Source organism: Lissotriton helveticus, unplaced genomic scaffold (assembly GCF_964261635.1).
Source record: "Lissotriton helveticus unplaced genomic scaffold, aLisHel1.1 SCAFFOLD_390, whole genome shotgun sequence".
Lineage (NCBI taxonomy): Eukaryota > Metazoa > Chordata > Amphibia > Caudata > Salamandridae > Lissotriton > Lissotriton helveticus.
Genome location: NW_027611763.1, coordinates 129,902 through 152,343, shown reverse-complemented (window position 1 = coordinate 152,343; position 22,442 = coordinate 129,902). Strand labels below are relative to the sequence as shown.

The 22,442-nt window shown below is 48.3% G+C and overlaps 1 protein-coding gene across 1 annotated transcript in view; it reads left to right on the top strand.

Annotated features, from left to right (window-relative positions):
* Positions 1 to 22,442, top strand: part of LOC144806663 (putative splicing factor YJU2B) — a gene marked incomplete at its 3' end in the record, with an annotated part of 177,337 nt that overhangs the window by 44,869 nt on the left and 110,026 nt on the right. The window contains exon 8 of the mRNA XM_078672983.1: positions 9,374 to 9,546. Coding sequence (XP_078529109.1) covers positions 9,374 to 9,546 — 173 coding nt within the window. The remainder of the gene's footprint in view (positions 1 to 9,373; positions 9,547 to 22,442) is intronic.

Below are 22,442 nucleotides of genomic sequence, written 5' to 3'. Positions count from 1 at the left end.
GAACAAGCACATAAATCATCAGGCATCACTGTGAGTACAAAAATCAACACTTATTACCATCAGCGCAACAGCAACAAGAAGCCCTCGCAGGAATCAAGATCCCTGCCCTCCTATTAGCAGGGTTAGAAGAGCACCTGATTGAAAAGGAAATGTGGACTCGGTGGGATTGCACAGAACCTCCTGTGCACCTACTAGGGGTGATAAAGTAATTAGGCAAGATGTTATATCAGGTCACGCCACTTCCCAGTGGCGAACAGGGTCTCCGTTGACGATTTACCCCCAAGGGACCACTACAGCGGTTCCATTGCCCCAAGGTCAGGCACAAACACAGTTCGAGGCACACACACTGTAAATCCCTCGGTGTAAGTCCGCCACGTGCAGCTGCCAGCGAGCGCACAGGGCAGCTGCTGAAGTTACAGGGATTACAGTCGAACTGCGGGCATGGAAGACCTCCAGTGGTCTCTTCTGGTTGTCTGCTGAAAGCACAATGACGCCGTATGTCTCACCAACAGTGAGGAGTGCTGTGTACTCACTTTAGGACTGCTCGGTTCCAAAGTAGTTAAGTGTTCACTGCTGCGGCTGCAACAATAAAGCACTTAACTGCAGGAGGTGCCGCACAACCTCAAAAACCGCTGGGGTCGGGTGGAAAGGCAAAGAGGCAAAATCCTCAGCTGCAGGAGTGCAGCGCCGTAATGTATGGACCGCTCAATGACACCGTATGTCTCACCAACAGTGAGGAGTGCTGTGTACTCACTTTGGGACTGCTCGGGTCCAAAGTAGTTAAGTGTTCACTGCTGCGGCTGCAACAATAAAGCACTTAACTGCAGGAGGCGCCGCACAACCTCAAAAACCGCTGGGGTCAGGTGGAAAGTCAAAGAGGCAAAATACTCAGCTGCAGGAGTGCAGCGGCGTAATGTATGGACCGCTCAAGTCGAGTTATTGGAACAAATGAAGCAAACTTTCACTCAACTGTAAAAAGCGCAGTGAAATCCCAAGCCCGCTCGGGTCAAGAGGCAAAATGTAAAGTGTCCCCAAACTGCTGCGGGGGAGCAGTGTGAACTCCCTGAGAACGCTTAGGCCTGAGAGCTCTTAGACTAGAGGTCTTCAATCTGTGGGGCACAACCCCCAGGGGGCCCGTAGTCAAGTGAAGGGGTGGGGGGCGAGCATTCCCCAACCGAGCCCGTGCTGGGCCTGATCATGCATTGCGTCCACAAGGGAAGGTGCGAGCTGGGCTTGGGGAGGGGGGCGGGGGGGCCTTCTCAGCAAGGGGAAAATGGGATGGATGGAAATCAGAGGCCAGAACAACCCAACTACGAACTTTCCTTACCTTCTGCTATCTCGAAATTTGTCCTTTTTTCTGTTTTATTTCACCTAGACTACACAAATACTTTTATAATGCATACTGTAAAGGGCTCTTGTATTTAATGTGGTTTTAGATTTTAGATTTTTAGGTCTCTCCTGAGCCAGCGCATGCGCTGCTCTGCGAGACATTTAGTAAGGGGTTTTTGAAAGTGCTACCAGAGGCTTTTGCTGGTCCCAAGCTTGCGGTCATGCGCGCAGCCGCCATGTGGGTTTGTGTCATGGCTCATTGAGCCTTGCATGCCTCTCTCCGCCTTGCTTGCGCTTCAATTCCCTCCCCCTCCCCACCACAGATCGCGTCACCACTCGCGTGTTTTTTTTTATTTCACAGTGCGTACTCTTTAACTTTTCTTTCAGCCGACAAACAGAAACACGTTACCTGTCTGCGCCCACTGTATCCAACATACAAATCACCTCTTTCAAAGCACAGGGCGATCTCCGGCCATCTTATGTAAAGTGAAACCAAACGTGCTTTGGAAAACACCCTTCTCGCGCCGCCACTGCAGGCTCTGCAGTTTAAGACCAATCAGAAAACATTATAAGCGCCTGGGCTATTTCTGTGTCCTACAACCGCGGCAGCTGATGAGGTCAGTGTCTGTAACCTCTGCCGGACCCGCCCCACAAAGTCGACAACACTGCGTTTCCAGGCTCATTCATGTTCCTGACCCGCCCCACAAAGTCAACAGCACCGCGTTTCTAGGCTCATTCATGTTGAAACAGAAGCTGACGCTCCCGTTCAATGCAGTGGGAAGCCTTGTGTTGCGAATATCGTGATGTTTGTGTCTTTTCACAGCTTGGTTGGCATCAAGGAAGAGCGTTGTTTTCTGAGTATTGCAGAAGAGTATGAATGACGCACAGTTATGTGCATGCGCCAGGCACCTCACACAAACGTTTTCTTACTACACAGGCATGCGTTCCAAGAGGCAGGCAGCCTCTAGGCAACAACGGGGCACGTTTTAAATCCAGTGCCTCAGTAAGAGTGCCATGGGCCCCCTCGCAAGCAAAGTAAATGGGCTCCTATCCGCTGGTTTAACAGTAACAAGCATTGGCATAGCCAATAGGTCTTGCTTTTGGGACCTTATAAGTATTTAGTTTTGCAGCACAATATCCTTGGTGCAATAACATCAGCTGTTGCATGGCTAAACCTTGTACCTTATAAGTGTTTAGCCATGTAACAGTTGATGTTGTTGCACCAACTATATTGTGCTGCATAACTAAATACTTTTAGGGTCCCAAAAGCGAGAGTTATTGGCAAAGCCAATGCTTGTTTTTATTGTGGTTCATAAAAAACCTGTACTGGAAAGGCTTATTGACGTCTGGTGCTAGAATATTTATATTTCCTTTTAAATACATATTTGCAGACTATTTTTAAGATGTATTTCTATTAACTTTTAATGTTTTATTGTTTGCTCTCATTGAGACTTAATTCTTCCAAATATTATATTTATAGAGTGCAGTTGCACGACCTTTGGTGTGATGAAGATGGTTTCCTCAGTGAAAGCACTCGCAAAAATATTTAAATAGCCATTCCACTATTTTCTGGAAAAAGACAACCCTCCTGGGACGGTTAATTCTGATAGTTATATAAGCTTCAGCTGGAGTGTCGTTCAGGAGTGTCATGTGCTGTGAAACGAAAGCCGGGCAGACAATTAACTGTCAGGGTACAGCAGCTTGCCTGAAAGAAATACAAATGTGTGCAAGGAGTTAATCTGCAAATGTAAATAAAGGGTGCTTGAAAGCAGGTACTGGTTTTAATTAATCGAATCACTCAAAGCTTTGTGATGACAAAGATGCATTCTTTTTGAGTGGTAGTGCAAAGAGAACAATTGAGCTGTGAAGTGTGTGCTTTAAATTGTAATTGAATATGTAGAACACTTACTACACCAGGAGGTGTTAAAGGGAATTTTGTGTAAAAAAAAAAGAAAATTGCGTACAATCTGGGTATTACTAAAATGCAAGTTTTAAATAATGACTTGCATATTCACAGTGCTTTCTGTAACCAGCCATAACCTTCTAGCACAAAAAATGCACCAGTCACTATTCTCCACTGCACCATCAAAGAATTCTGTGAGTCCCTGGTTACATATATACCTCTTCAGTGGAGTAAACTAATAAAGGTTTCATAATGTACTATTGTGAATTTCTCACTGATTAACAACTTTTTAAATTTATTTTTCACTTAATCTACCCGTTATTTTATACTTAGCTACCTGGCAGTGAAAAACCCAAAACATTAACAGAACACACTGTTTAATAATATTTCCCCACCTTAAAAATGATTTGCCACAGGAATTAAGGGCGTTTATGGTTATCAATGGTGAGTAACAGCTTTTAGATTTTTTTTGTCAGGAGGGGGTCCTTACACCTAAAAACCTTTGAGAAGGGAGTCTCGGCATCAAAAAGTTTGAAGACCTCTGTCTTAGACAGTGTGCACAATACTCACTCATGCTGCCAAGCACTCGTAGCTCCTTGGCAGACGGGGAGTCACAGGCTGGCTCTTCAGGCCAGAACGCATAGACTAGCACACCTAGCAAGCAGCGCCAAAATCAGGATGCACCGCGCTGTGTTTAGAGACCATTTGTTGTTTCTCACTACCAAACATTTGTTAAAAACGTGTGGCTTTTTTGGTGCACATGGAACATAATCTTATATTTAAAAATTAAAATTGATTTGATTATTATTTTGTAACGTGCATCACGAAAAATAGAATTTATTATTGTTTTGTTTGGTTGGTGGTAGGGTCATTCCACAGGTTGTGGAATAAAGTTATATTGGCCCAAAGGACTATTGTGGTGTGTGGTGATTGAATGAAGACGGAGTGAATGCGAGAGTTGGATTGTCAGCGATGTGCTAGTAAATTGAAGTTAGTAATGTTATGAAAAAAATCTTCTATATGTTTTTGATGTATTGTATGTACCAGTATGTTCCCCTTATGATATATGCAAACAAAGAACTAATCTTTTGATATTGAAATAAAGGCTATTGAAGAGCTTTAGTTGCATAGTTTGAGTGTCTTTGCACCATCCATTTAATTGTTTGAAATTTTTATCAGTATTGGCATTATGGTTGTTGATTTGGTTTTGTGTTTAGAGAAGAGCGCGAGTCCTCGGAGCACTAACAGGGCGACGAGGCAGGCTCAGGATCCACCGCAGTCACACAGGCACGGCCGCTTACCAGATGCAGCTTGTGGGTGATTTTTGGTCTTTGATGTCTCCAAGACCTCGAGGTATCGGGGGCAAGCCAGCTAGCCCTTGGAGTCACTCTGGGAGTGTTCTGGATATTTTGTCAGCAGGGCAGCTCAAGGAGGCAGAGTAGCAGCCCCTTGGGACCATCAAATACAGCAAGATGGCTATTCTTCAGTACAACAGCCTTTACTCCAGCATAGTTTCTTCTAGTTAGAGTAGTGTACTACCATCATGGGGCCAGAGCCCTTGTACTTGTACTCAAAATTGTCTTTGTTTGAGGGGGCACTTCAAAAGAATCCTTAGAAGTGCATAACACTCCCTTTCAACCCCAGCCCTGGCTCCAGACATAAGTACGGGGTAAATCAACCCTTTGTGAGGGCAGGACACAGCCTATACAAATGCAAGTGTGCCCGCCTCCCTCTCTCCCAGCCCAGGAAGACTATCTAGTAACCCTGTGACATCCAACCCTTCCTGTGTGATGGTCGTCGGGAAAGTATGCTCAATGTGCAGCTGTCACCAAGGCCTAGACGTGGATTGGAGTCAGGCTGCAAAGCACAAGGAGTCACAAGCTGTATGGCATTTCTAAAAGAGTAATGTAAAATTAAATTGCATCACTAAGCAGGATTTATCACCACTATTCCAAACATACCATACATGGTAACCCTACTCCTTTAAGATCAGGAATTACCACCTAAACATATATAAGGGAATTCTGAATGCTAGCCTATGAGCCGAGTAGGCCTCACAACAGTCCGAAACGAAATAGGCTGGTTGTCACTACCAGGACATGAAACGTAATAAAGGCACATGTCCTACTATTTACTTACACAGCACCCTGCCCGTAGGACTACCTAGGGCCTACCTTAGGGTGACCTATAGGTACTAAAAGGGGAGTTTAAGGCTTGGCGAATAGTTTAAAATGGCAAGTCAATGTGGCAGTAAAATACTCATGCAGGCCCTGAGACATGTTCGAAAGGCTACTTCTGCGGGTGGCGCAAGCAACGCTGCAGGCCCACTAATAGTATTCACTTTACAGGCCCTAGATATATGCAGTACCACTGTACAAGGAGTGTAAATAAAAATGCCAAACAGGTGTAAACCATTCATACCTTGTTTTAGAGGCGAGAGCACAAGCACTTTAGCACTGAGTAGCAGTGGTAAAGTGTCCAGAGTGCTAAAACCAACAAAAAGAGGTTCATAAATATAGGGGAAGAAGGCAAAAAGTTTGGGGATAAACAAGTAAAAGTGCCAGGTACAACAGGAAACTGTATTTCTCACATTTTGAAGCTGACATCATAGAGTATAAATATAGATGAAGAGCAGATCGAGCCGAGAAATTATAGACCCCGTGACTGTTAACAGTAAAATATTTTTTTCAAATGGGCCACCAGTGGGACTAGACAAACGTTTACGCTCTTTAATCCAGCCACACCAGACAGGTCTTGTAAAAGGAAGGTTAGAACCTTGAATACTGGACTTCTCTATAATCTTGGGTCCATTGCTGACCATTTGAAAGCTGTGGAGCTACAACACTTTACGCTCCTTCCCTACTGCTGCCCTCAAGCTGATGATCCTTATTATTTTATTCAGTTAATGGTTAATACTGTATGTATTTATAATGTTGGTGTGTATTCTAATCAAAGAACGCTTTCCCAAATATTGGCCATAACGTACGCTCATACCATTTCACTCCTAATCCCAGGAAATATCCTTAAGCATCCTACATATAACATGAAGTAGTATTGTTGCTTCCAGTTAGAGAGTATATTTTGAAAGATATGGTATATCTTATTGCAGCGCTGTTTCTTCTTTTCCATTTCAATACGCTTTGAAAAACCTGTATTTTAGTATTGGTTACATGGTTTTTAAAAATTGCCTAAACCATTATTAAGATAATAAAAAACAATATTTCCTGGTCTTTTTTTATGTATTTGTTTTAATTTATTTTTACACAGAATACATTTGCGACATCTGTTACAGGGTTAACATAGGTTGAGACAGTTATCGATTATACATCGGTGTTTATATAGTTAACCCCACATGGCATTATTTATTGAAGAAGAGAGAAAGGCAGGTAGAAACAAGCATTTACAATGCAATGGTTTCGCCTTTGGAAAAGTTAGAGCTATTGGCATTGTAAATGACAATTTGTATTCATGTGTTGGTTTTGTCATTTACGTTGCCATTAGCTTAATCTCTCGCAATGTGAGACCTATTGTACCCTACGGACGAGCTCAGCAGACAGCAATTACTACCACATACACACCCAGAGCCACACACACACACACACACACATACACCCAGAGCCCCACACACACCCAGAGCCCCCCCCACACACACACACCCAGAGCCCCCCCACACACACACACCCAGAGCCCCACACACACACCCACCCAGAGCCCCACACACACACCCACCCAGAGCCCCACACACACACAACCACCCAGAGCCCCACACACCCACCCAGAGCCACACACACACACACACACACACACACAGAGCCCCCCCCCCCCACACACACACACGCCAGGCGAAACCTAAAAAGTATAACAAATGAAAATGCAGAAGGAACAGGCAATATACAAAATGTACAACCTCTTTTTACAAACTACTGTAGCAGAACCACAACAGTGCTAACCTGAACATTACAAAAAAAGTGCAGTCTATTCTACGGACTGAAAATCACTTTAAATGCTTTCGACTGTCTCATGGAAAGAATATAAGAAGTGTGTACACAAAATCACAAATTGAAGGAAAGCAACGTTGGGCTGTTCTTTAAAAAGTATGGGAGGCTCCATGCATGCATCTGTGTTATCTGCGGCCAATGTGTATTGTAATAGCAGGGGATCATCGCTAAAAACGTACCCATCACGCCATAAATAGGCCTACAAACTTCTAAAAAAAAAAAAAAAGGCCCTTATACTGATCTGTCAGACCAGCCAATCGGGCCAGTCCGATCCTGGTGGTCTGTGTACACGGATTGAGACTGGGCCTGTGGTCAGGTGGCACTTGAACCTGGAGCCTCTGTCTGCAGGGTCACTGTTCTACCCGGGCCCCTGGCTTGATGGAGGCATCATGGACGGTGGGGCTTCCGGAAGTGGCAATCCATGAAATTCAAAGAAGGGCTGGCAGACTGTCAACAAGGGTGTGTGGGCAGTGATGTAGAAAGTGCGTCATGGGCACTAGTTTAAGGAAGAAAATGGGCCCCCTCACATACATTTGTAATAAAACATTGGCACTAATGGAAGTGAAGTTGACCCCTCATGCCCACGGGTCCTGGCATAAATAAGCCCCTGCTGGTGTGCTCAGCTGCTCTGATGTGCACCCTTCCTGAACCGTGCGCTATTGGATACTATTTGCAGGAGCCCCTTCGTATTGGCTGGTGGTCAGCCAATCAGCCGTGCCGAACGGAATCTAGGCACTGCTCGGCGAGGGAGGGAGACCAGCCAGGCAGAAAGATGCTATTGCGTCTGAGCGTCTTGTGAGCACCATCACTGTACCAAGCGAGGACCACCGGAAGAGAGGCCCAGTGCCCCTTCGTCAACTGGTCTCACGCTTGCAACTGCAGTTCTGCGGGGCTGATTGTAGCCAGCAGCTGCCACAACAGACACCAAGTCAAACAACTCCCTTTCTTCCCTGCTTCCCGCTTCAATGCTAAGTGGACGCATTTGCTACCTTTTCATTGGGGTAGGACGGGCCCACGGACAGCGGGAGGGGGGCGGGTGAACGGGCTCACGGACAGCGGGGGGGGGGGGGCGGGTTAACAGGCACTCGGAGGCGAAACCTAAAAACGTAAAGCAAACAAACAGACAACATGGACGCTTTCAACTGCAGCTCTGCGGGGCTGATGGTAGCCAGCAGCTGCCACAACAGACACCAAGTCAAACAACTCCCTTTCTTCCGTGCTTCCCGCTTCAATGCGAAGTGGACGCATTTGCTACCTTGTCATTGGGGTAGGACGGGCCCACGGACAGCGGGAGGGGGGCGGGTGAAAGGGCTCACGGACAGCGGGAGGGGGGGGCGGGTTAAGAGGCACACGGAGGCGAAACATAAAAACGTAAAACAAACAAACAGACAACATGAGACGGGATAGACGAGACGGAATAGACGAGACAGGATACACGCACAAACACAGCAACGAGACACACAAAGGGGAGACGACATAAGACGGGATACACGAGATGAGTAAAAGACGAGCCAAAATAAATCTCAAATAAAACAAGCATACTGTGCAAACACAAACATTCACAACACGGAGCCAAATTATAAACAAAATGCTGCTTACCTGATCGGAAATAACAACATCTTCCTGGCAACGTAAATCTCGCCGACCACTCCGGCTAAAGGCACTTTCAAAAAGACGAAAACATCACGGGACAAAAAAAAAAACACACGCCCACAGCCGCATGACGTGAGAAAAGGGGCAGGATGAGAAAAACATCGCCGGAACGCCCACGAGTCGCCTCGCAGAATGACGGACACCTCTCTCTTCCAATGGCTAGCCTCCATTTATGGAGCTAGCCAATGGAACAGAGAGGCGGGACTTTTGTCCATACTAGTAAACAAAAGTTTTCGCCTTGCGCGAAAGTCTGCTGTGAGCTTTCGGCGAGGCGAAACCTAAAAAGGAAGAAAAGTATGGGGTGAAAAACAGACTTCTAATAACTACTATCAAGATGCTTAAATAAAATCGTTCTTCAAGCTATCCAGGGGCATTAATCTTTAGTTATCTAACTAGACAAACGTTTGGTGTTGGGTGTTTACTAAAAGTAGTTGAAACCTCATGTTGCAGTCCGTTGTATTGAGCTGGTCTGTGTCTGTCTGTCTCCTAGAACATGATGAAAAGAAGAAGCTGGAAACGGATCCTATGTACCGGTTGGAGCATGGCACTGAAGACCAGCAGAAGCTGCAGAAAGCTATCCCGACTCTCGCCAACATCCAAGAGGCTCAGAGTGCGTGGAAGGACGACTTTGCACTCAACAGCCTTCTGAGGAAGAAGTTCCGGGTAGGATGGCAGAGATGCTTGTCCTTCTTCTACTTCTGTCAGTTCTGTAATTTAGGCTCTTCCACATGCTTCCCAGTGTGTGCAGTGAGGTGTATCTCTGGCTCAAAGTTACAGGGTAATGCACACACCAAACAACACAGACTGCTTTATAAAATTATTGGAAAGCAAAGTTTCCTTACGAAAACTGTTCTCCAGGATGCTTACCGAGAAGACTGATAGTAGCAGAAAATCTGCAGTGGGGCTCGCCTTATGATCACCTGTGACAGCACCCACAGCGGAAGGGAGCACAGATCAGATTCATATCCTGACCTGGGTGAGGCAGTACCATTCTCAGAGGGGGGAAGGGGCAGCAGCATAGAGTCTGTACCTCTCGAAGCCCAACATTTGTTGAAAGTAGGCTGAAACCGTCAACATTATCGGCGCCCTCTTGCTCTCCTTAACCTTTTTGTGCGCGTAAAACAGCCGCCATTTTGAACACCATGGCTTCCCTGCTCCCGCCGAGAGCCAGCGCGCCTCTCTCCCACTCCTAACTTCGCCGGCATCCCCCGCATACTGACAACCCCCCTGCCTGCACCTGCCGCGAATCATAAAACCCCTCTTCAGCGCTGCTCTGCCCCAGACCCTCGTCCTGTTCCCAGCGCGACACCTCCCCTCTTCCCATTTATGATCCCCGGCCCTTTGATGCAAACCCCATTTCCCCGTGTGCCCGTTTGTCTTCCCCGTTCCCAGGCCGACACCCAGCTCTGCCGATACCAATCCCTTGCCCCTCCCCGTACAATAGAAAGCTTCCCTCCTCAAAGGACCCCCGAGATGATCAAAGCCCCCCCCCATCCCACGAGATCCGATCGAAACCCACACACTCCGTGGATCGGCGGAATATCCAGCTGCGCGATGATCATCACCTGTTGTGAACGGGGCGGGGACTTCCACTGTAATCTTGCGTGGGAACGGGCTGGGAAGGGGGGGATTCTAAGGATGTCTTTCCGTACATCAAAGTATCGACGAAAATGTGTTACATGCAATAAACAGATAAACGTGTGTATAAGAGGCCAGGCCTCAGGGATGCAGTTAGAGCACCTCAGAACGATACCTTCTGTCCGTTTCGTTGTGTTCTCCTCCGGAGAGAATAAAATCCTTGTTTCCTGCCTTCCAGTCTCCAGCGCCTGCCTCTTCAATAGTTTAACTTCTTTGTGGGTTCAAGAGGCGACACCGCCGGGCAAATACTTAAGGATCTTATATTCTGGTTGGTAGTGCCCCCCAATTAGTTTCTACAATTGGCGTCCCAAGCGTGGGGCCCATCAGCGACCCATGGATCCAGTGGGAGAGGTCCTGACGACAAAGTGAACGACTGCAACGATCGGGAACGCGTCTGTCCGATAGACCCTCGTCTGACAGCCGATCATCCGAACTTCACTGGTTCCGAACAGACCTCTCTCGAGTGATCTACGGTCCTGACTGGGAACCATCAGGAGTGCCGCGAGGATAACGAAGAAGAGAGGACGATCGGGCGCTGGACTCGGAAGACAGGAAACTGTCCATGCGGTCCGGGTAAGGTCGTGTAACCACGACAAGTCGCGAAATAATTGTTTGATTGCTTGTTTGTTTAAAAAAATACTAGTATTGCTCTTTTTATTTATTTGGAGATTCACTGTCTGCAAACGGAGAAACAACGGTCTCTCTCTTTGCAAGCAGTGGAGGATAGGTAGGGCAGCAGCCGTGCTTATTTTTTTCTCCCCCACTCAATAATCACTTGAAACTGAACTGTTGTTCGCAAAACTATTGTTTCCTGGAGATTCCCTGTCTGCAAACAGGGAAGAGACCACCCTTTTTGCAGATAGTGAAAAGGGTAGGTAACGCAGATCTTTGCGGACCTACTCATTCTCCCCATTGTTATTTATTGGTCTTTTTGTTATTTTGATCTATGAGGGATTCACTGTCTGCAAACGGAGAAACAACGGGCTCTCTCTTTGCAAACAGTGGAGGATAGGTAGGGCAGCAGCCGTGCTTATTTTTTCTCCCCCACTCAATAAACACTTGAAACTGAACTGTTGTTCGAAAAACTATTGTTTCCTGGAGATTCCCCGTCTGCAAACAGGGAAGAGACCACCCTTTTTGCAGATAGTGAAAAGGGTAGGTAACGCAAATTTTTGCGGACCTACTCATTCTCCCCATTGTTATTTATTGGTCTTTTGTTATTTTTTGATCCATGAGGTATTCACTGCCTGCAAACAACGTAGAATAGAAATATTCTGTCCAGTCTTTGCACCTAGTGATAAGATAGGCAGTGCTGACTTTTTAGTCCCTCGTTACGAGCCGTCATGTCTGTCTTCTCCCCACTGATTAGTAGCCTGTTTAGCCCGGACCGCTTATTAGAGATGGACCATCCAGCCCCACTAAAGGGACCCCTAATAAGGACATGTTCATGAAGCATGGATTGACCGCTATAGCCTATAGTAAACTATGGCATAAATATACAAAAAAGGGTCAAGAAAGTCAATGGCCCCTGATAGGATCCTTCGATGATGATAAAATAAAAACGCTAGAAACTGCCCTGGGTAAAAGCAAGACAACACCTACTATGCTTGACAGCTTCGGCATGTGGCGAAAAGAAACTGAACAACGTAAAAAGAAAACTGAGAGTAGGTTGGAAAAAGAGCTGCGAAAAGCAGCCCACCTAGCTGCTCAGAAACTAGAAAAAGAGATAAAGGAAAGAGAGAAAGCTAAACAGAAACTAGAAATGGAAACGCCAAGCCAGTGTCCGGTTAGAACCCCCTCCATGCTCTACCCTGATTTACCCTCGAAACGACAAGCCAACGAGGACTTGCTGTTAGGTCCTCCTATCATCTACATGCCCCCTCCATATGCCCCTTCTCAACCCGTGGCGCAGCACGCGCCACCCCCAGGTACAAACGAAGGTACCGCCACAGCGTCGGCCCCAATGGCCTCTGTGCCAGCCGAACCCCTTGTATTAAAACCCGCATCCACAACAACGATAGACGACCATGAGACTCGAGGGGCTGGTCCTGCAAGAACAAACAGACTAGACAAAGATGAGCGAGCGGGGATCGACAAAATAGCAAGGACACTGGTAGAAAGGAAGGATGATGAAGAGTACATCACAGATATGTTCAGCTCGTATACAGGGAGTCACAGACGACATTTTACCGTACGACTGTGTTATCATGTCTTGAATGCATACGAGGACCGATATCGAGACAAAGGTCCCGAGAGCCTAAGGACTCTGTACCGGAAGGTCGATATCGGGGATGAGGGCGAGTGTGATGTGTCGGACCTCCTTACGCGTACGCTTGAGGTTTTCCGCCACCTCACTGAACGAAAGCCGGGAGCAAAATCCGCAGCCTCTGTAGTGACCGAACCACCAACCGAGCAATCTAACACCATGATGCCAATACGTGAGGCTGCCCCTTACTGGGTTCCTCCTAGGGGTACAGGGACTCACGATGATGCAAACAACCAAGATGCGAAGGGAAGGGTAGTGTACAACTGGGTCTACCAGCCGTGGGACCGGCAAGAGATACTGACATTCCGGAAATCTCTACCCGACCTACGTAAAAACCCCACTGCCTTCTATACTGAATTGGGTACAGCCCTGGGTTCAACGATCATGACCCTGGCTGACATCGACTTGTTCTTCGGGTTATGTCTACCAGCTGATGTGTGGAAGCAAATCCGGAAAGTCGACCACCTTGAGCTGTTTGGACATACCTGGTCACAACTCGATGACCTGGACAAACAACGGGGACCAGGACAAAAGCCGTTGAAATCCATCCTAGACCTCCCAGATAAAATCGTAGAGAAATTAAAAACCCTAATCCCAGAAAAGAAAGTGGACTGGTCGATAGTAACAGCCTGTCGCCAAAAACCCCAGGAGGATGTATCGGAATACTTCTCCCGGTTTGAAACGGTGTTCTCCGATTACAGCGGCCAGGACATGACCACTGCAACCGGACACCATCTGTTTGTCCAGAATTATGTTAAGGGCCTATCATCGGAAATCTCCCAGAAACTGCAGGCCAGCGAGAGTAGTTGGGCAGCCTCCAAACCTACAGCGATTCTCCAAATGGCCCAATATTATGAGCATCAGAAAAATGAAAACGATAGGGCGACAGAGAAAAAGAAGAAAGACTTAAAAGAGAGGGTGATGATTGCCAAACTGCAGGGGGTGACTATAGGACGAGACCAATACCGAGGAAACTACCAGACAAACGTCCCTAAGACTACATTTCCCCAGGACCGCACTCTGACTTCCTACAGTGGACGCACAGACCTTAGAGAAGACCAGTGCGCTTTCTGCAAAGGGACTGGCCATTGGAAATCCCAGTGCCCAGTTCTTCTGGAAATGATCAGAAACAGAGACCCCAGGGATGTAGCAAACGGACCGAGACCTAAGGGACAACAACGAGGGCCCCCAAATGACGCGACTAATGACAGATCAAGCAGACCGAATACGTTCGATCGACCCAGGCAGAACCAATATCAACAATCTGACTATGACGACACTTACACCTTCGCATAGGACAGCCAAGGGCGAGGGAGGGATCCAGTCGAGCTCTATGTTGACCAGCAGGGCCCTTATGTCACTGCTAAGGTCTTGGGTACCAAGTCTCCATTTCTGGTAGACACTGGCGCAACACGTAGTGCGTTATCTAAACGACTGATTCCAAGGGCACCCTTGTCTGGCTCACTCATAACATCGACAGGTTTCGATGGAACGCCCTCCACCAACCCTTTGTCTGCCCCGATTCTCTTTGACGTAGAAAACAACACCACCGACACCACGTTCTTGCTTTCCTCCAATAGCCCTGACGCCATTATGGGACTTGACTTACTGAAACACTTCCGAGCGACGATTAGGTGTTCTCAAGATGGAGTTCGAGTGTTTCTTTACGACAACCCCGTTCTGCTTAGACATTGTTCCCCCCGACACATGTTTTCCATCACCGACGTTGACGCGTCCCTGCTTGACACGCTACCTCCGTATCTGTGGGCCAAAGCGGATTCGGACGTAGGGCGTATGTTAATTGACCCAGTGCACATTACTGTCCGACCAGACGCAAAACTCCCACAATATCGGATATCGCCAGAGGGCGAGAAGGCATTGGTAATGATTATCCAGTCACTGATAGACGCAGGAGTGGTAGAGGAAGTGGTTAGCAACGTTTGCAACAGCCCTATCTTGCCCATTATCAAGAAGCAGGGAGAGGGAGATGAGAAAGCATACCGTTTCATCATCGACCTCCGAGAGATCAACAAAGTGGTGCTACCCCAGTACCCTGTGGTCTCAGACATCACCACCATCCTGACCTTGATTCCATCCACTGCCACCACCTTTTCCGTCATCGACCTCAAGAACGCATTCTTCTCCATCCCCATCCACCCGGACAGCCGATATCTCTTCGGCTTTACCCTAAAAGCCCGCTCATATAGGTTTTGCCGAGCTCCTCAAGGCTACACGGAAAGCCCTAGCATCTACAGCCAGGCCCTCAAAAGACAACTAGACCAAGTCCAGTTACCCGACGGGGTGGTGTTGGTACAATATGTCGATGACATCCTTTTGGCAGCCGACACCACCCCTCTAGCGGTTACCGCCACCATTCAACTCTTGCACTTCCTTGCGGAAAATGGCCACAAGGTCTCCAAGAAGAAGTTGCAATTCTGCCTACCCCAGGTCACTTACCTAGGCCACCTTTTGTCCAAAGATGGAAGAAAACTCACCCCTGATCGAATCCAAACCATTCTAGATACCCCTGTCCCAAAAACCCAGAAGCAGGTTCGCTCCCTATTAGGCCTCACCTCCTTCTGCCGACAATGGTTACCAAACTTCAGCCTCGTTGTAAAACCACTGCTTTCTCTGCTAAACAAAGACGTCCCTTTCCCACTCCCTTGGACTCCTGAGTGTCAAACTTCCTTCACAGAACTGCGAGATGCTCTTTGCTCGGCCCCTGTCCTGGGTACCCCTGATTACAGAAAGCCCTTCTCCCTTTACACTCACGAAAGGGAGGGGTGCGCTTTATCTGTCCTGACCCAGGCCATCGGCCCCAAGCAACGACCGTGCGCTTACTTCTCTGCCACTCTTGACCCTGTCGCCAGAGCCTTGCCTGCCTGCCTTCGAGCTGTAGCTGCTGCTGCAGTCTCTATCCGACAGAGTGAGGGGATTGTACTCTCGAATTCCCTCACGGTACTGGTACCCCATGCAGTCGACACCCTCCTGAACCAAACCAAGACACAACATCTGACGAGTGCACGACTGACTGGATACGAACTGACCTTGCTTGCCCCCCATATCACCCTGAAAAGATGCACCACACTGAACCCAGCAACTCTGTTACCCTTGCCAGAGAACGATCCCAATGTGCACCCCGTACATGACTGCGTGACTCTTACGGACGAACAGACCAGGAGTAGGGTCGATCTCAGAGACACAGCTTTCCCTGACCCCGACGGGGAGTTGTGGGTGGACGGTTCTTGCATCAAACTCCCCGATGGTACCACTTCCGCTGCCTATGCAGTCACCACGGCTCGAACTGTAGTAGAAACAGCCCGCATCACCCAGCGATCTGCCCAGGCAGCGGAACTGATCGCTTTGACGCGAGCCTGCATCCTGGCAACAGGAACCACAGCGAACATTTACACTGACAGCCAGTATGCCTTCGGGGTGGTTCACCATTTTGGGCTCCTCTGGAGGGAGAGAGGATACTTGACCTCACACGGCACACCCATTTTGCACGGGGATTTAGTCTCCGCCTTAATCGAAGCTGTCCTCCTCCCCAACAAACTTGCCGTTATCAAATGCCAGGCACACAAGAAAGTAACAGACATTATTGGACAGGGAAATGCACTAGCCGACATCACCGCCCGAACGACAGCTGAAAATAGAACGACAACACATATGTACGTGACCAGGTCACAAGCAGAAAACTGGACTGACGCCAAGGACACAATTAGAGACATACAAACGACTAGCACACAACACGAATTGACTGAATGGACACGGGTGGGATTGAAAGACGATGAAGGCTGCTGGCGGACAAAAGACACGAACAGATGGTTGCTACCTGATTCGTACTTGATTCCCATATTAACCATGGCACACTCCCCTGCCCACATAGGATCAGCCCCCATGATCGAACTTGTCTCCAGGGTTTGGCACAATGACAAGATCCCAGATTCCGCCAAACGCCTGGTCCAACAATGCTTAATATGCCTGCAACACAACCCCGGGAAAGGAACTGTAGTACCCCGGGGGGGATTTGGGGTCCCAAACCACCCATTTGAAGTCCTGCAGATGGACTACATCCAGCTAGACAGATGCCAAGGCCTGAAATATGTACTCGTCGTGGTGTGCGCATTTAGCAAGTGGGTGGAAGCATATCCAACCCGTGACAACACCGCTATGGCCACTGCAAAGGTTCTGTTAAAGGAGTTTTTTCCCCGTTATGGCCTCTGTCGTGTTTTATGGAGTGATAATGGCCCCCACTTTGTAGCCCAAGTTATCCAGCTCATCTTAAATGGGCTGGGTATCAAACAGAAATTCCACGCAGTCTTCCACCCTCAATCTGCTGGGCTTGTCGAACGACACAATGCCACACTAAAGCTTTAACTGGCCAAAATAGTGGCTACGACGGGCTTGAAATGGCCAGACGCCCTCCCATTGGCATTGCTATCGATGCGCTCTACCCCCACCCGACATCACTTAACCCCTTATGAAGTTGTTTTCGGTCGACCCATGAGCGTCTGGTCTGCCCCGAAACCAACTTCCATTCATGACGTTCCGGATGTCCTAATGTCTGATTACCTGTACAAATTGACTGAAACTTTGTCTGTCCTTCATCAGCAGGTGCAGCAGGCCATCCCCGATGCTTCCAGGGGTCCGGGTCACGCCATCCAGCCGGGGGACTTCGTGCTGATCCGAAATTTTCAGCGATCAAAGAGTTTGGAACCCCGGTGGACGGGCCCCTGGCAAGTGCTGATCACCACTCGGACCGCACTTCGAGTGGAGGGGAAGAAACACTGGCTGCACGCTCACCACTGCAAAAAGGTCTCTCCAACCCTGGCCACGACAGACACCGTCAACACCCAAGAAGAGCTCCTGAACCAGGACCGACCATCGTTGAACTGCTACCCTGATACTGAGACACTTGAACTTTCAAAACATCCTGACCCCACTGTGCCATCTCGAGAAGGGTATTTCCTGCGTCGAAAGGAGGGAGCTTCGGCTAAGTAGGCCACGGACTAGGTTAAAGGATCTCAGAACGGTGACCCAAACTACCAAGGGTTACCCGGAGAGAAGCTAAAACTAAGTCTGTGGTCCTGCCCACTACCGAGCACCTTGAAGACGAAGATGATGGAAGCGCCAGATAAGAAGATGATGGAAGCGCCAAATAAGAAGCCGACGGAGACAGCAGGAAATACCCACTACAGAAACCCGAGGATAGACAGACTCCATAGCTCAAAGACAATTGCACTCTTCATCGTAATCCTCCTCTGTTTTCTCCTCATGACTACGCTCTGGATTATGGAAGAACATGCACCTGCTCACGAAACATTCCTAACCACTGCTCAGCCTACCACCATGAAGGAACATTATCTAATTTCGCTCTCTCCTCAACTAAGAGAGAGACGAAAGGAGTTTTGGAACAACTCTTTCGTGCAGCTACTTCACCAGCACAATCTTGCCACCAATACCACCAACTGCTGGATCTGTGGGTTGCTACCCCATGCCACTGGACATTCAATACCATTCATCCCTTCACCCTTCTCTGTCCACGGCTCCTGCCTTGCTTGGCTGATCCTCCTGCAAGAAAGCTATACGGGCAATGCCACCTCCAGCAGAACTGCAGCACATCCTTCTCATGGGGCCGGGCGAAACAGGACAAAGACACACTTCTGCCCGCTGACCCCCAGCGACTCGAACCAAATGGACATTCCGGCTAAAGAACGAATCGAAATGCAGGTGTTCAACAATCCAACCAGACCCACCTTCTCCTATCTGCGGAAACGAACGGCTGCCACTCTGACTGTGGCCCTGACGGTCATCAACGTCACAGGCCACATGTGTGTAGAAGGACTTGGGACACAGCTGGTGGGTCGCAGCGCTTGCCGCTTTACCAGAACTTTGGACTCCACGGATCCACCTTCCTTTGTGTCATCCCCAAACATGTACTTCATCTGCGGCACGAAGGCCTACACCTGGCTCCCCAAAGGCTGGGGGGGCACTTGCTACATCTCCTTCGTCCTTCCTCCGACTTATGTAGCCCCAGCGAATCACCACCGGCAAAAACGAGCCAAAGACATTGAACAAGCCGACTCAACAGGGGCGCAGTTCCTCGATGCTATGAAAGGACTCGTCCCCCTCTGGGGCCCGATGGCAAACAGCCGTGCCATCCGACATTTGACTCAGGCAGTCGAGACAACCATGAACATCACAGCGGGCATCTTTGCCAACAACACTGCCGAGCTCCAAGCGGTCCGTTTGGTGGCTCTGCAGAACCGCCTCGTTCTAGATGTGGTTCTGGCGGACCGTGGAGGAGCATGCCGCATTATTGGGTCCAGCTGTTGTACATACATACCGGACAACTCACCCTCAGTGTACAAAGCCATCGAACATCTTCACAGACTCTCTTCGGAAGTTCACCAAGAGCAAGAAAAATGGTCGCCTGGTGGTTGGTTCTGGGACACCGTCAAAAGCTGGGGCTGGAGACTGCTCACCATTATCCTGATTCCCGTAGTTGTAATATGTGGCCTATGCTTAGGAATTCAATGTTTGCCACCCATGTGTTCTTTATGTGCGAGTTGTATTTTTCCCAAAACTGTGGACATTGGAAGCGAACATATGAGAGCATTGTATGATACCGAAGTTAGGAATTTGATGAAAATTGACATTGAGTAAGCAAGTTGGCTAGATATGTTGAAAAGGGAGGACTGTTGAAAGTAGGCTGAAACCGTCAACATTATCGGCGCCCTCTTGCTCTCCTTAACCTTTTTGTGCGCGTAAAACAGCCGCCATTTTGAACACCATGGCTTCCCTGCTCCCGCCGAGAGCCAGCGCGCCTCTCTCCCACTCCTAACTTCGCCGGCATCCCCCGCATACTGACAACCCCCCTGCCTGCACCTGCCGCGAATCATAAAACCCCTCTTCAGCGCTGCTCTGCCCCAGACCCTCGTCCTGTTCCCAGCGCGACACCTCCCCTCTTCCCATTTATGATCCCCGGCCCTTTGATGCAAACCCCATTTCCCCGTGTGCCCGTTTGTCTTCCCCGTTCCCAGGCCGACACCCAGCTCTGCCGATACCAATCCCTTGCCCCTCCCCGTACAATAGAAAGCTTCCCTCCTCAAAGGACCCCCGAGATGATCAAAGCCCCCCCCATCCCACGAGATCCGATCGAAACCCACACACTCCGTGGATCGGCGGAATATCCAGCTGCGCGATGATCATCACCTGTTGTGAACGGGGCGGGGACTTCCACTGTAATCTTGCGTGGGAACGGGCTGGGAAGGGGGGGATTCTAAGGATGTCTTTCCGTACATCAAAGTATCGACGAAAATGTGTTACATGCAATAAACAGATAAACGTGTGTATAAGAGGCCAGGCCTCAGGGATGCAGTTAGAGCACCTCAGAACGATACCTTCTGTCCGTTTCGTTGTGTTCTCCTCCGGAGAGAATAAAATCCTTGTTTCCTGCCTTCCAGTCTCCAGCGCCTGCCTCTTCAATAGTTTAACTTCTTTGTGGGTTCAAGAGGCGACACCGCCGGGCAAATACTTAAGGATCTTATATTCTGGTTGGTAGTGCCCCCCAATTAGTTTCTACACATTGAAAAATAGTAGGCTTCATTGCAGGCAGCTGAAAAAGGGTTGGAGGGTTTAGTGATTTAAGAGCATCCGTGGGTGAGCTCACCTTTTTCTTTATTAAAAAACATAAAAGGAAAACTTAAAAGTATTGCTCGTCATAGATTTTTATTACGGGGAAATACAGTTGCACCCTTCCTAAAATGAATATTTTCACATGATTATTCAAAATATAAAATGTAATAAATTTGATCAGCAATTGTCGCACAAAACTATAGTATAATAAAAATAATCAAAAAGTTCTCAGTGTATTCCTAGGTCAACTTTTTAAATCTGGTTTAAAAGAAAAACGGGTATTTGTTCTATAATTAGTGGCTTATTTCGACTGTAGTCTGGCAACCAGTACTGGACCAACCATTTCCTCAATTTATCCTGAGCACCACTGGGTGAGAGCTTGGTGCATTGAATGCCTTAAGAATATGTACGAGGACCCAGAAATTGCAGTTGTAAACAAAAAAGTTGTGAGGCCAGGCTATGCCTTTGACCCCCTGCCTAGTGATAAGTGGTTTTGTTAGATGCTCATTGGACCTGTGGTGTATCTGAAGTGTAGTCATTCGGTGGTCATCCTGAAAAATCCGGAATCATGGACACTGTCCACTTTTCACCCCACATGCCAACTAAACATGAGCATATTGGAGCCACTAAAAACAGGACACATGTCTCTATCGAAGTCTACAGAAATCACCCATCCATGCTCCCGAGTGGCAGCATTCATACTGGAAAAGCCTGCAGTACCGAATAGTGAGTCATTATGGATGGGGTTTTTTTTGCGCCTTTTTGTGTAATCGTTTTGGTGCACAAAATCATATGTTTCTAATTTGTTATGATGTTGGGGATTTTCTTTTATTGAAAAAGCTGTTTGTTGATTTTGTATTACATTTAATAAATTTGTAGCCTCATGGGTTGATGGATCATAATCTGTTCAAGGGCTGTTAGAAGGCAAAATAGTGTACCATGTAGCAGCAGAGATTCCAAATAACAATATACTCTATGATATTCTAGAACCTTTTGTGAAAATGGCGGGATCGGTCCAACGGTCAGTCGGGCCATGCTTTCACCACTCCATCTAAGGTAGTTCTTGAAGCCTTTAACCTCATCGTTGGTGATAATTCATGGTTCGCATGTGTTTGACTGGTGGGCTTGGAAACCTGTTGAGACGTAGTAAATCCAACCCTAATCCAGGCTACCAGATACACGTTCGTTGAAGGCCTAATATATTCTGCCCTAGACATGAGCTTCCTAGAGACTAAGGGGTCCAGTAGGATGACGGGCGGATTTCCACCGCCAGGCTGGCGGTAGTCACCGCCAGCCTGGCGGATGAAATCCGCCTGACATCCACAGCCCAATTCCCCCCCGCCATATTAGTATGGCGGGGGGGACCGTGGCGGTGAAAAACACCGCCTGCATGTTTTCCGCCCCGGTCGCCTTGCGGCCGGGGCGGAAAACGAGTAACATGGTGGCGGTATCTGTTAGAAACCGCCCGCCATATTACCATGGGCTTTCAACAATGCATTTCCGCCACGGAAAGGCATGCGGAGACTCCCTGCAGGGGCCCGTTGCGGGCCCCCTGGGAGTCCCTGGCTTGGGGGGTGCACATGGGGGTACCTATGGTACCCCCCCGCATTTCAAAGTGCAATATGGCAGGCACTTCGCGGTGCCTGTCATGTTGCGCTTTGAAAAGCACAACGTGCACTTTTAACATTGCGGCGGGCGGAGATTTCTGCCCTGCCCGCCGCAATGGTAACCATACAGGATACGCCCGCCTGTGTTGCGGGCACATCCTAATGCCCTGATCGGGGCCCCCGCCCTTATGGCGGGCCGTCCCGGGTCCCGATATGATGGCGGGCGGACTAAGTCCGCCCGTCATCATAATGGGCTTAGTGTGCTACTCCTGTTGTAACCCATAGCTTCGCAGACACTTTTCTGCATTTGTATTTGCTATGAGTGAAACTAAATTTTTTCTTTACTTATTTTGCCTTTCGTTCACTTTTTTATTCTACCAGAGAAGGTTTCCAGGTTTAGAATGGCA